Source organism: Podarcis pityusensis, assembly GCF_964106645.2.
Source record: "Podarcis pityusensis genome assembly, chromosome: 1".
Taxonomy (NCBI): Eukaryota; Metazoa; Chordata; class Lepidosauria; order Squamata; family Lacertidae; genus Podarcis; species Podarcis pityusensis.
Window position 1 is genome coordinate 79,252,675 of NC_138028.1, and position 15,438 is coordinate 79,268,112.

At 38.1% G+C, this 15,438-nt stretch overlaps 1 protein-coding gene across 2 annotated transcripts; it reads left to right on the forward strand.

The window, feature by feature from the left end:
• The first annotated feature begins 317 nt into the window (after window positions 1–317).
• On the forward strand, window positions 318–5,660 carry LOC308473098 (spexin-like). Of its 2 annotated transcripts, none has more exons than XM_080998380.1 (5): window positions 318–507; window positions 607–684; window positions 771–828; window positions 3,264–3,354; window positions 4,836–5,660. In XM_080998380.1, exons 1-5 carry the CDS (start codon window positions 442–444, stop codon window positions 4,906–4,908), a joined length of 366 nt encoding a protein of 121 aa, XP_080854506.1. In that variant the 5' UTR covers window positions 318–441; the 3' UTR covers window positions 4,909–5,660. The 2 variants fall into 2 exon arrangements, with proteins under 2 accessions (XP_080854506.1, XP_080854507.1); XM_080998381.1 differs by having other exon boundaries at window positions 326–507; window positions 3,264–3,344.
• The last annotated feature ends 9,778 nt before the right edge of the window (window positions 5,661–15,438 follow it).

The window sequence follows — 15,438 nt, forward strand, 5'->3', positions numbered from 1 at the left end:
TGGAGAGCCTAAGAAAACTCCACTAAGAGGAAGCCCATTAACAAAAAAAAGTAGCTTTCCTCCGACCATATATTAATTATTGCAGAAAAATGAATGAAGGCCTGAGAAAATGTGTGAAGTACCAAGTAGAAATGCTTGACATTTAGTCACCTTTTGTGTTGCATTTTGTTCCCTGTGTGTACAGATTGTTTCCGGCTCTCACGGGAACAACTATCATTAGCTACCCTTTTGTCAAGAAGTCTCTGACACTAATTTGCTGCTTTGCTTCTGGGGGAAGGTAAATTACTATATATCTAATTTCCACATATCAAACTTGGCGTAAACCCTTCCCTGGAAAACAAAGGCTTTTTTTTAGGGGCGGGAGAAAAACAACCCCAAGCAAAACATCTATGATCAGCTGAACTTGCGTATTTTATCACCATCAGCTATTTAAAAGTAAGAATGCCAAACCAAACCTTTGATCACATTTTGGTGATAGAAGCGAGTGACAAAAGACCTGCCAGCATGGTAAGCAACTTACTATGTCTCTTTTATGCTTTTAAATATTTGTTACAGTGGATTTTATTCTGAATAATCAAAGAAAAATATATACTGTTTTTCTTGCAGAAAGTTAAAACAGCATTAGTTTGTGCTTTTGTCATCATGATGGTCTTTTTCGTAGTTGAATCATCCCACACCCCAAAGGTAAAGGTTTTAGCTAAAATATCCTCCAAACTCTGCAGCAGTATATGAGAAGTTTCCAGTGAATTGTGGCTACTTTATCTTTTCAGGGTAATCCAATAGCAAGAAACTGGGGTCCACAATCAATGCTGTATCTCAAGGGAAGATGTAAGTTTGGTGTCTCATTTTCAAAAAAATGAAAATAAAAATGCTTGGTTCAGTTAAAAAACCATTTAATGGCTGTTTTTAATACTACATTGAATTTCAAAATGTTTGTTACAGGGTGAAATCTCAAATAAAAAAAAGTTTAGTTGGGCATTAATTTGAAATACTTAGGAGGAAAACTGCCTACCACAACCACCACAAAGTTAATGATTTATTCCAGTTAAAAGGCTCTAAGTAGCTTCCTGATTGATTTTTTTAAAAAGCAACAATAAACTGGTTCCCAGTGGGGCTATGTAAAATTAGCACTAGCTTAAATGTAATGAATTAATATGGAGACATACAAGCAACCTGAAAACTAATTTTGTAAAATTGTTTAGCTATAGTTATGTAACAAGGACGTTGCAAACAATCTGAAAACTGAACTTGCTAATAGAAGGATGTCATAGAGGAGGTATGAGCTTTTCAAGATGAAGATGTTATCCTGAAGTAGGAACTACATTTCCACAATCTCCTTAATATGTATTTGCAGGATCTGTGCATAATATGATACTTTATACTTTGAGGACTTTCTGTGGAGTACTGTGGAAGCAATGTGGCTCAGGGAGAAAGATGTGGCTAAATGTAATGTGATCATTTTACTCCGGCCATTTTTCTCAGAGCTATCCTTTCCTAAGAATTCTCTGAGTAGTATGATTTGCTTGTGTGTTGTTTTTCTTCAGCTGTTTCACAGAGGCATTCCACTATATATTGCCCATAGTAAAACTAATCAAAACTTAAAATGGGTCTTCACCTTCCCCCATTTTTGAGGGTCCGGTGTATTCCAGCTCATTCTCCCTTTAACTTGCATGGGAAGGGGGAGAAAGTAATGGTGCCCCACCAAAAGATTAATGTGGAGAATCTCTCCCCACCACCCACCCACAGCAATGACCCTGTTATCCCAAATGTCCTTCCCATCAGCTGTTTTTGCCTTTTTGCTTAGTGAGGACCTGATTTGGGTTTGGTTAAAGGGCTTTCAAATTGAGGACAATGTGAAGGTTAAAAATAAATATGCAGAATCAAAGTAACTACCACTGGAAATAGTAATAATAGCAGGCGCTGGTTCACTTCGATATCCAGAGGGCAAGAACACAATGAGGAAGAATATTTGGCAGATCACTTGTGGGTCCGGGGCGTGGCCCCAACACTACCCAACAATGCGTGTGAGCGGGCTTGTAAAAATAATCTGAGAAATCTCAGAATAAAGGGGTGAAAGGGGCAGTATTAGAACAGGATGTGGCATGAGAAGACATCTGAAGGCAGCCCTGTATGTATCGGGAAGTTTTTTATGTTGACATTTTACTGTTTTTATATGTGCTGTAAGCTGCCTAAAGTGGCTGGGGAAACCCTGCCAGATCGGCGGGGTATAAATAATAATAATAATAATAATAATAATAATAATAATAATAATGTGTCATGTCAATCACAAGTTAGCAAAGAGGATCAATACCAGGAAAATTAAACAGGAGAAGGCTGTTACCTTCTCTGTCCTGCTTGCAAGTGACCAGAGGTATCAAGTTTCACTGCAGGTAGGAAAAGAATGGTCAGCTGCCTAGACCTTGATTGGATCCAGCTCAGCATCAAGTATCTACTATAATGATACAGAGCAGCACCTCTTTGGCTGAAGTGGAAGAGAGAAACTCAGCACAAACTGGTCCAGGATCATGTTCATAGCCAGAGGGTTGCAGGGGGGCACTGCCCCCCATAAAGTAAATAAATAAAAATACTTAACTGATTACATCACAGATAACTCGGTTCTGCCCCCCTAACATAAAGCCTACCCCCCCCCCCCAATTAAATTCTGGCTATGCCTATGTCCAGGATCAAGGAAACCTGGAGCTGTCTGAAATCCTATGGCTTTCTTTTGCCCCTTTTTATTTTGTTCAGAGCGGCTGGATGATCACCATAAAAGCTAAGCCAAAAAAACTACAGTCATAATTGTGTGTGTACCTGGAACAGTGAATATACTAATATTGCAGACTGTTGTAAAATCTTCAGATCCCCACAAGCAATGCAGCCTGAGCAGTTATATAGATCAATGCTTGTATGGATTTCTGAGACTCCTTAAGTCTTTTATGGTGGATGAATTGGCAAGAATTCCAGCTGTTTTCATCTCACTTTCCCTCATTCAACTTTAATTGCTCTGTTTGTATTTGTAGAAGGGCTTTTACATTCAAGGTTATTAAAACATTTGAGCAGACTGGAAAATACTTTCCAGTTCATCTGTTTTTGGTCATTTCCACCATCTATTCAAGCCCAAGTATTTTGTAAACTATATTACCTGTCAGAAAACCTATTTATCAGATGGCTGGTCAGATGTGAACATGTGCATTCAACCCCAAAGATCACAAGCAGCCATATATAGAACTCAAGGTAATTTGACTTGCTTTTTTCTTTTACAGATGGTAGAAGATATGCTTCGTCTGATAGTGAAGAACAGTATTACAAGCTTGACTTGGATGATTTGAATGCAGCTATGAAAAGTATTTATTTGTAATTACATTCATCCTTTGTGCATGTTTTTATGAATCCTCTTTGCAAACCCAAACTTTTTGTTGTTCGTTTTTTAAAGAAATGGTACATAATTTATGCAGGTGTAACGGTTCAACTACTTCATTATAAATTAAACTAGAGAACTCTAAATCTGGAGTTAACTTTAGGAACACGAGGAGCAGAGGAAGCTGCCTTAGACTGAGTTGGTCTATGGCATGCAGCTCAGTACTGTCTATACTGAGTGGCAGTGCCTCTCCAGGGTTTCAGAAAAGGCTCCAGACATACCTGGATATGCCAGGGTTTTAAACTGGTACCTTCTGCATGTGCTCCATCTTCTCAGCTTTATGTTCTATAAAGAGGTAAGAACTCATTTCCAAGCCCTTTCACATGAAATGAATGGGTAACATGTTTCAGAGCACAGTATCTATATAGCCTGTTACTGACCTTCATAGTAAACTGCATGATTGCATGTTAAAGCTGTCATGTGATATGTACACCCATACAATCTGCTAAGCATTTCTTAAGCAGATTCAATCATTTTAGTACATGAAAGCACTTTCTCTTTTAAATCAGATGCACTACTCACGTGCATTGGATTAAGGCTATTTTAAAAATTGTATCCTTAAAAGAAAAAAAGTGCTCAGTGCTTTGCAAAATCAAAACCATTAGTCATTTTCACTTGCTGTGAATTTTGAATGGATTTTAAATGAAGTCTGCCTGTAAGAATTATACGATTATAGATTTGGAAAGGATCTCATGGGTCATCAAGTCTAGCACTCAGGCCGTTGTAGGGATTTGGCTACTTTTGTTCAAAGGCACCCTCTCTACTGATAAGCACGCCAGGAGAACAGCTGTCTGCAAAGGCATTTGTTCCTTCTTTCTGTCTCAAGGACTGAACCCATCCTGAGTCAGGCCTTCCAGTGTTCTGGGGAAATAAATGAAGAGGGCAGACTTCATTCTCTAGCATGCAGTCTCTGTAAAGACCTTTGTAAGGAGATTGGGAGAGTGAATCAGGAGGAGCATGGGTTAATCTAAATGGAAAACCTATCTAAACAAGAGGGTCTTTACCAAACTATGAAAGGCTGTGAGGGTTGGAAGTTTCAAAATCTGGATGCCAAATCGAGACTGTCACATTTATAAAAATTTACCCCTCTTTCCATTCTCTTTCTTTCCCCTCCTCTCTCCTTCTTTTCCCATTTTACCCCATGGAGGCTGGCATTTGAATTTGAATTTGCAAAGGTAGTCTTTATGTAAAATAAATGAATGAAAGTAGCTTGTATCAATAAACTCTTAATCTCACAAGAGCAATCCCCTCTCCTGCCCCAGTATATAGGAAAAGTAGGGACATGTGAATGTTCAGATTGGGATTTTGAGGCATATGCAGGGAAATGCCAGGGAGCCAGTGCAATTTTGAAGTGAGAATGGTGAGAATTCACAGTGAAAAATATAACATTTTGAATATGTCTCCCTTTTTTTCATAGGTTACAAACATTCAGCACCACAGAAATTCCTGAACATCAGAAGAAAATGAACAGCTCAAAATATGGACATTGACCACTTGGACTAATGTTCTATTTTACTTGCCCTTTGAATTCCAAACACTGAAAACAATTTTTAAAGTGTTCCATTAACGTATTTATGAATAATCTTTACACTGTGTGAAAAACTCTATTGGATGTGATTATTTTGCCATTCTTTAAATGAGTGTTATTTCAACCTATTCAGCTTACATTTGAAACTTTTGCATGTAATAAGAATTCCTGGTAGTAACAGATCACACAAAAGCAATACAAAAGAAAAAGTTCCCACAAGTGTTTGTTGCCAGTTGCCTTATTTCTTCTCTTTACAGCCTACAGCCCAGCATCCCAAGGCCCACAAAATGTGCAGTGTAGAAAAAGTGGATACATATAACACTACAACCCAGTCTTCCAATGATGCTGAAAATGGAAGCTTCAGGACCTATAAATGGAACCATTTATTTGTACAGCACATAGTTAACTATGGAATTTGCCGCCAAAAGATGTAGTGATTAAGGATGGGGGGGGGGATTCAATTCAGTTTGCATTTGAAGGCCAACATACCTACTGCTCTGCGGAAAAGATACATGTCATTTTGACCATGGGACACCTTCCTCCAAATGTTAATGGGTCTCTCCTAATTCCCCCTTTCAGCAATTTAAACTCCCAGTGCATCCTTTAGTCAGAAGTTAAATGTATACAGGTTTGCAATTTAGAGGTTTAATTGATCACGTTCCATTTCCCCTTATTTTTATGCCTTATTTTTATGAACTTATTAGTTTCATTTTCCTCACAAGCACTTCTTAAACTTTATCCAGAAATCTGAAAAGAATGTCATATTTTTAGCTCACAGCTCACACAGAGGCTATGTTATATTCCTTGAAATTTTTTTTTTAAAAAAAGACCATGATTTTAAGCTACTCATATAACAATTATTTCTGAAAGATCATTGAAAGCTTTCAAATTACTTGAAACTCACACCCCATCTTCATTTTCTCCTTTCCTATTCAGTGAATTTGCATTTTTGGATGACAACCACTTGCTACTGCTTTTATTTTCACACTTCTAATATGCTTCCACATAAACTGTAAAGGGAAATGAATGTGTAATTAAGAGCTCATTGATGTGGATGCGACTGAAATCCTAATGTTGTAAAATATGCTTTGGATAAAGTAGTCTACGCATTTTGCCACGTCTCTAGATTTTTACATAAAAATGGGGATACATTTCTCCTACAAATGATAGTGTGATTTTCTAATCACTATAGTGCCATTCCTTAGCAAAGGTGTTTAATCCAACATTACTATTATCAGCATTTTTATAAAGCTGCCTTTATAAATAATAATAATACAAATAATCCAAAGTACATCTATTTGGGTTGTTTTGACTTGTTTTGACTCAGGAGTGAGCTGAGCATTTGTTTATTATGGAGGACTAGGTGCCATTAATTTTCATTATGAAAATAATGATACATTATAATAATGATACATTGTTTGACATATTAAGTAAACCCAAGTACACATCCACTAATAGCAACATTAGTTGCCCTAAATGTTAGCTGTAGAAGGTATTTTGACTCAGACAATATACAGTCAACATTCAACACTTGACATATATAAGCAATATTTATGTGACTCACATCACTGTAGTACTGAATGACCCAGAGCCATTAATAAATGTCACATTCTGTGGAGAGGTATTTTTCCATTTTATAGACGTGAATGTGACACATACACTGTGACTAATAGATGATGTGTTTATTAAGGCAAAAACTGCATGTGTTCTGAAGCATAGCAATATTTTTCATTGTATGGCTTTTTAGTTTTTAGAAAATAAGGAAGAAAGTCAAATTCTATTGTTCATTCTCTTCCAACATGTGAACCCGACCAGATAGGATGTCTGAGCTCAGTCATTCCAAGCTCAGATCACGTGTTCAGAAACTTGTTACTATACAGTGGTACCTCGGGTTATGACAGACTCCACTAACCCAGGAATAGTTCTTCAGGTTAAGAACTTTGCTTCAGGATAAGAACAGAAATTATGCTCCGGCGGCGCGGCAGCAGCAGGAGGCCCCATTAGCTAACGTGGTGCTTCAGGTTAAGAACAGTTTCAGGTTAAGAACGGACCTCCGGAACGAATTAAGTACTTAACCCGAGGTACCACTGTATTTTGTAACCCAAGAATTCTACCTGTGTTTTCTTTTCTTTTTTTAATAAGATATTTATTGAGATTTTCCAAATGTTACAATATAAAAATGGAAAAGAAGAAAAAAGAAGAAGAAAAAAAGAAAAAATACAAAAAATACAAAGTACAAAATAAAAATGATTAAAAACCACTCAATTTTTCCATTACTTATTTTTCCTTAGCTTGTTTCCCAGACCTCCTCATACCTCCCTTTTTTGTATTCCAGTTCAATTTGTTGGTTCAGCAAATCCTTACCCTCTTTATTTATCCTAATCTTTGGTCTTAAAATAGTAACGTTAGATTTTTACCTATTAACAACCCATTTTTCATATTCCCTTAAAGCATTACAGCTGGAAACCACTTAATTTCTATCCAACATCATTCTAACATTCATTAATTTTACAATATTTCTGTAGATAGTCTTTGAATTTCTTCCAATCTTCTTCCACCGACTCTTCTCCCTGGTCTCGGATTCTGCCAGTGATTTCTGCCAGTTCCATATAGTCCATCAGCTTCATCTGCCATTCTTCCAGAGTGGGTAGATCTTGTGTCTTCCAATACTTTGCAATGAGTATTCTTGCTGCTGTTGTGGCATACATAAAAAAAGTTCTGTCCTTCTTTAGCACCATTTGGCCAACTATGCCTAGGAGAAAGGCCTCTGGTTTCTTCAAGAAGGTATATTTAAATACCTTTTTCAATTCATTATATATCATCTCCCAGGAAGCCTTAATCCTTGGGCACGTCCACCAAAGGTGAAAGAATGTACCTTCAGTTTCTTTACATTTCCAGCATTTGTTATCGGGCAAATGATAAATTTTTGCAAGCTTGACTGGGGTCATGTACCACCTGTATATCATTTTCATAATATTCTCTCTTAAGGCATTACATGCCGTAAACTTCATACCTGTGGTCCATAACTGTTCCCAGTCAGCCATCATTATGTTATGTCCAACATCTTGTGCCCATTTAATCATAGCAGATTTCGCCGTTTCATCCTGAGTATTCCATTTCAACAACAAGTTATACATCTTTGACAAAATCTTAGTTTTGGGTTCTAACAGTTCTGTTTCTAATTTTGATTTTTCCACCTGGAAACCAATTTTCTTGTCCAAATTATATGCCTCCATTATCTGATAATAGTGAAGCCAGTCTCACACTTTGTTTTTTAATTTCTCAAAACTCTGCAATTTCAGTCTATCTCCGTCTTGTTCCAAAATTTCCCAATATTTCGGCCATTTGGCCTCCACATTGAGCTTTTTCAGAGCTTTTGCTTCCATTGGTGACAACCACCTTGGGGTTTTATTTTCCAATAAGTCCTTGTATCTTATCCAAACATTAAACAATGCTTTCCTGACAATATGGTTTTTAAATGCTTTATGTGCTTTGACCTTATCATACCACAGATATGCATGCCATCCAAAAACATTGTTAAAACCTTCTAGATCCAAAATGTCAGTGTTTTCAAGAAGCAACCATTCTTTCAACCAGCAAAAAGCTGCTGATTCATAGTAAAGTTTAAAGTCTGGCAGGGCAAATCCACCTCTTTCCTTTGCATCTGTTAATATTTTAAATTTTATTCTAGGCTTCTTGCCCTGCCAGACAAATCTAGAAATATCTCTCTGCCACCTCTTGAAACAGTCCATTTTGACTACAATTTGCAATGTTTGAAACAAAAACAACATTCTAGGCAATACATTCATTTTTACCGCAGCAATACGGCCCAGCAGTGAAAGCTTCAAATTTGACCAAATTTCTAAATCTTTTTTCACTTCAGCCCAGCATTTTTCATAGTTGTCTTTAAATAAATTCCCATTTTTTGCTGTCATGTTAATCCCCAAGTATTTAACTTTCTTAACCACTGTTAAACCTGTCTCATTCTGAAACCTCTCTCTCTCCATTGGTGTTAAATTTTTCTCTAAAACCTTGGTCTTTAACTTATTCAATTTAAATCCTGCAACTTGACCAAATTCTTGAATCAGTTGTAAAACTCTTTTAGTACTAGATTCTGGCTCCTGTAACGTCAATACTAAGTCATCTGCAAATGCTCTCAATTTGTACTGTTTGGCTCCGACCTGTATACCTTTAACCAACCGGTCCCTTCTAATCATATTCAGCAGAACCTCCAGGACCGATATAAAAAGCAATGGGGAAATTGGGCAACCTTGTCTTGTCCCTTTTTCTATCCTAAATTCTTCCGTCACCACATTATTTACTATTAGTTTAGCCTTTTGTTCTGAATAAATTGCACTTATACCGTTTTCAAAACCTTGGCCTACCCCCATCCCCTGTAGGTTCTTCTTCATAAAACTCCAAGAGATATTATCAAAAGCTTTCTCCGCGTCCACAAATATCAAAACTGCTTTAGTATTTATGTTCACTTCTAGTTTTTCCAAAATATCAATTATATTCCTCAAATTATCGGACAAGTGTCTTACCGGGAGAAAGCCCGCTTGGTCTTTATGAATCTCTTCCATCAATACTTTTTTCAATCTCTTGGCCAGAATGTCTGCAAAAATTTTGTAATCCACATTAAGTAACAATATGGGACGGTAGTTCTTAAGCGGAGTCTTTTCAGTCTCTGTCTTCGGTATAAGTGTAATGTACGCCTCTTTCCACGACTCTGGTGCCCTTTTCCCTTCCAATATTTCATCTCAGACTTCCTTTAAAGGTTGTAATAACCACTCTTTCAAAGATCTATAATATCTAGAAGTCAGCCCATCCGGTCCTGGAAATTTGCCTAATTGCATATTTTGAATGGCACCTTCTACTTCCTGTTCAGATATTTTATAGTTCAACATTAGTTTACTTTCTTGGGAGATTTTTTGTAATCCATTTGTCTTCAGAAATCAGTCTATGTCCATTTCTTTCTGTGGCCCTTGTGTATATAGTTGTTTAAAATACCTCTGGAAACAGTTTCTAATCTCAGTTGGGTTGTGTATGTTCTTTCCTTCCACTTCTAAATTTGTGATAGTGTTTAATTTTTGTCTTTTTTTCATTTGCCAGACCAGCAATTTCCCACATTTGTTAGCAGATTCAAATGTTTTTTGTCTCATTTGTTTGATTTTCCATTCTATTTCCTGGTTCATCATTTCCATATATTGTACTTGATATGACTTTATTTCTCTCAAAATCTCCTGCGACTTTGGTTTTGCTCTCAATTTCTTTTCACTTTCTTTTATTTTCCCCAAAATTTTGTCTTTCTTCTCATTTTGACTTCTCTTCTTTACTGCATTATGTTGTATCAGAAACCCTCTCATGACAGCTTTGCTTGCGTCCCAGATTACTCTTTTTTCTACATTAGTATTCATATTTATTTCAAAATAGTCTCTCAAGGTTTTTTGGGCCTTTTTATACACTTCTTCATCTCTGAATAAGGTGTCATTCATCCTCCATCTGAAGGAGCCAGTTGATATTAGTTTCAACTCCATCCTTACTGCATTATGGTCGGAGCAGGTTTTTGGGCAGATTTCCACTTTCTTTATCTTTGGTGCCATTCCTCTAGTTACCCATATTTGGTCAATTCTAGTCCATGTCATCTTGGCTTCAGAAAAGAAGGTTCCCTCTCTTCCCAAGGGGTTCTTTGTTCTCCAAGTATCAACTAAGTCCAAATTATCTGTCATCTCGAAGAATGTTTTCGGTAGTCTACCATCCTTGATAACTACCCGTCTTTGTGCCTTATCCATGTTTGTAGATACTACTCCATTCATATCCCCCATCAAAATCAGATTGTAATCCAAATAGTCCATTAAGGTCTCATGCAACTTTTTAAAGAATTCAGATTTCCCCTCATTCGGTGCATAAATTCCTACTATCAAAAATTTCTCTCCTTGAACTTGAATTTCAATTGCCAGAAATCTTCCTTGATCATCTTTAAAAATAAATTTCGGTGATAGTCTCTCCTTTGCATAAATCACAACTCCTCTTTTTTTAACTTTGTCAGATGAAATAAACTCCTGTCCCAATCTCTTGTTAATCAGTAGTTTCCTGTGTAACCTTGTTACATGTGTTTCTTGTAGACAAATCAAGTCCAATTGTTCCTTTTTTAGTAAATGAAAAACACTTTTTCTCTTCCGAGGAGAATTTAGACCATTACAATTCCAACTTAACAGTTGCAGAGCCATGATGGGGTTACTTCGCTTTACCTCCAACTGCGCCAAGTGTCTGTTCTTGTTCTGTCAGTGGTGTCACTGTCTCTGGACCATGTAATCCAAAAGATAGGTTTGTTATATCTAGTATTCCTTTTTCCAGTGCTTTTGGCTCTTCTCCATATTCCACTTCTTTCTGTAGATCTTCTCCGTGATCCTTCAAAAACCTATCCTTGTCATTGACTGATCTTATTTTTATCTTTCTTCCTTTATATTTAAAGGACAGGCCTTGAGGAAATTCCCACCTAAAGATAATTCTGTTACTTCTCAACAGGGCAAACAGATCTCTGTAATTAAGCCTTAAATCCAAAAGATGTTTTGGAATATCCTTAAATATCTCCACACTTGAGTCGTAAATTTCTAGAGTCTTTTGGTAATGCAGATTCAAAATTTTGTCTCTCTCCTCTTTTGTTCGAAGGGTGATCAAGCAGTCTCTCACCTTGTTCTTCCTTCCTCCTCTTTCAATGCACTCACTATCTTAAATTCTTCCTTCCCCAAATCCTGTTGCCAGAAATCTGCAAATTCCTGCTTAAGAAAGTCAGCCAAATTATCTTTCTCACGTTCTGGTACAGCCCTGATTCTTAAATTTCTTTGTTTCTCCTTCAATTCAATCATAGACAACGTCAAGCCGTGGTCCTCAAGTTGTCTATATATCGGTGGTATCTTCTCTTGAGTAGCAGTTGCTATATCTTTTGCTTCTTCAGCTGTCTTTCGGGTCGAGGCAGATTCCTGTAGTAATTTTTCAATAGACTCTGTGTTGGTATTCACCTTCTGTCCCAAATTATTAATGCTTGTAGTATTTTGGTCAATTTTAACTGATCCTTCGGCTACTTGTTTATTTGTTTCAGCTACTTGTTTAGCTAGATTTTCCAAAGATTCATTAATTTTACCAAGTGCCTGAGCCAAAACGTCTTCGGACGACTTAACTTTTGGTTTAACTTGTAGAGGTGCAGCCCCTGGTATTCCAGATGGTCCAGAAGGACCAGATGTTGAAGCCCTTCGCTGCAATGCAGTATCTGTCCGATAGGGTCTGCCAGACCTAGTAGTTTTTTCCTGCGTGAACTCTAACTTTCCTCTTCCATCTGCCATAACACTCTCATGAGAGTCCAAGGTCGATCCCACGGCTGGAATTTGTTTTTAAATGGAAAATTCCTCTAGCCCAGTTGTTATTGTAGCAATGTCAAGCCTCCTCTAGGGGGACACAGTAACAGCCAAGGCTTGCAAATTTAAGAAAAGAAAATAGTCCTTATAAATCCCCCAATTCACATAAAAACAACAGTTTCAGTTGCACTTAATCAGCTACTTTAAAGCCAGGAGAAGTTCAGAAACACTGTATCTCTTTTGCAGAGTTAGCTGTCAAAAGTCCTCTGCTTACCGATAGGCTTTCCAGAGTGGCATTCCTTATCTCGGGGCAGTCCATTCCCAGGTTTTAGGTGGTGGATTTTAGCTCCTTTCCCCCTTTTTTTTGCAGATAAATACAGTTCAAACCTTTCCCCCATCCTCTCCTGCAATCCGGAGGGGAGATCGCTTTCCTGATGTTGAGATTTAAATCTGTTTTCAAACGTCTTTCAGAGTTTCTGCTTACAGTCTCTTTGCTTTGATCTATTTACAAGAAAGGAAGGCAGACTTCCTGTTTATACCTTCCGCTTCGGTGCCGAATTAACTTGTTTTTCCCTTTAAATTCAATTTAATCCTACTCACGGGTAGTTGCTTTCAAAGTCAGATTGTCTCAGGAAAAAGTCAGCGCTCTCCGATAACGGCTATGCGGCTTCACTCCGCAGAAGAAGCAGTCAACTCTCAGCACCGCGCCGCTCACCCCGTCTCGCTCCAGAGCCCTTAAAAGGGTCCCTTCGCAGTTTGGGGGGGGCACAAAAGGTGCCCGCCGAGTCCCCACGTTCACAGGCTTCACCCGCCTGTGATTTTTAAAGGGTCCCCGCTTCGCTGCAGCGGTCAGACCCGATCCCGCGGAGCTGGTCCCTCAGAAACTCAGAGGGAGTCCGCCATTACCGATGGCGCCAACCCGGAAGTCAAGAATTCTACCTGTGTTTTCTGGCTGCTGTATGGGAAAGCACATGAGTTTGTAAGTAAGCCAATTTTAATTTGCCAAATTGTGTGGTGCATTCTATGCCAAGGGAGTAGAAAGGGAGGCACTGTAAGCTACTTAAAATGAGACATTTAAAAGATCTAACAGCTCACATTCCCACACTTTACTTTGCTGCATGTTTCATGTTTAAAAACCTCTGCTGTGGCTCTCTCTTACCAGAGAGTATTCTGACCCATGTGTGGATCTAGGGATTCAGTGAATTCTTCTTTACTCAACCAAAACCAACCATAACCAACAACATGTGGTTCAACGTAAGCAAGTAAATGATGTACATTGGGTCAAAAAAGGCCTAAGTTGATAGAAAACACTCCTCACCACTGCGATTACTTGAGCTTCCAGTGACAATAATGGATCACTTTGCTCCTTTAGTCAGAGTGCAACCCCGTTAAGAACAGGCAGTCTGCCTAATTCCTGGACCTGGGAGCCACCCATCTACAATACCTCCAAATTAGGATTCAGCTTTAGCTAATTGGCTCTCATCCACAAGGGAAGAGATTCAATTCAGTTCATATTTAAAGGTGAACTTACCTAATTCAGTTTCCAAAACAATATAAGAACCCAAGCAGTCACACTTCTCTGAATTTTGCAATGCTGTTCTCAAGCCAAGAAATGTTTACAAAAATGTACGTACTAAGGTAAAGCATGCATAAAAGTTATTTTCGCATATTAGTTAAAATCATATTATATTATAAAAATTGCTTTGCAAAAATGTATATATTAAAGAAAATCCATTTAAAATGTATATAAATTAGCAGTGAAATGTTGATGAAGTTTCATGAGGACTTAAAAAGAACACCAGAAAAAAATGTGAAAAAATGTGAAAAACTGAACTTCACACTGGAAAAATGAGAAGCTGAGAAAAACCAAAATCGACATATTCACCTATCCCTATCATCTAGTCCACCACTACATTCAGGCACTGGACCTGCACAACCACACCTGACTCATTTGTAACAGAGAAATAGTGCTGGGTGACATTAGTACAACAGTGACACTGTACTCCAAATCCCTTGCTCTCAACAGCTTCTTATAGAATCTATATTACAGATGTTAAAACTTAGCAGTTAAAGCCATTTCCAGCCCTTTCCTTTCAAATTCTGGAGTTCTGGTCCACTGCAGCCCCTTCCATCTTGGCTTGTCTTTCGATTTCAGCTCCTTCTTTCTCCAAAAGTGCTCAAACTGTAACTTAAGTTTATTTGCCCATTTGATTTATATATAATATTTCAACTCCAACTTGCACTATCATAGCCAATCAGAAGGGCAGCACAACTCTACTTCAATTTTTCTTTATTATAATATGTTAAGTTTCTCCCTCCCTCTTCTTTAAATCTTTTGGTTTCATTTCCTCCTTAAGTATCAAATCCCTGGGCTGAATTTTTGACCCTCTATCAGAACAGCCTCCCACCCCACAAAGCAACCATGTTTGAACTAAAAAAACAAAATGTAAACCTATGGTAGGCAATCAGTTGTTAATAATGAGCAGTTCCAATCTCAATGGCCTGCAGAGCAGGAGATTAGCCCCTTAAGCCAAGGGTGGGTAAACTCCACCCCATGGGTCAAACCTGACATGACATCCCCTTTTGGCACACAAGGACATTTTAGGGAAGCCTTATCCACCCACGCTACAACTAATGCAATGTGTGACATCAGGGGCAGTGTTGATTAAGGTGTGTCTTCAAAGGAACAGTCAAGAGCTTAACCTTGGCTCCAAATTGTTCCTTTCCTGGAGCAAGTCACACTCCACACACCTTGCTCAAGAAGGCAGAAGTGGTTACTAGTCAACGGAAACCGCTTCTCCCTCCCAGCACCGGTCTTCAAAGCTGCTCCTTTCCACCTCTAACATAGCCCAAGGAGCTACAATTCACAGAACTACAATTCACACCACATTTCATAAACTACCGTTATCAGGATCCTTTGGGGAACATGATGTACTTTAAACATATGGTGTATACAAAGCCTATGAATGCCAGTCTGATTTTGGAATATCCATCTCCCACTAATCATCTTCCCCACTCAGTGTCCTGGCATTTGGGGTCTCAGAAAATCTGGGTAGTGCTGCAGAAGCTCCTGCTGACACTGTCTTCTGACTGTCGGTGGCATCTCCTGACCGTTCTACCCACTTCAACAGTGTAAT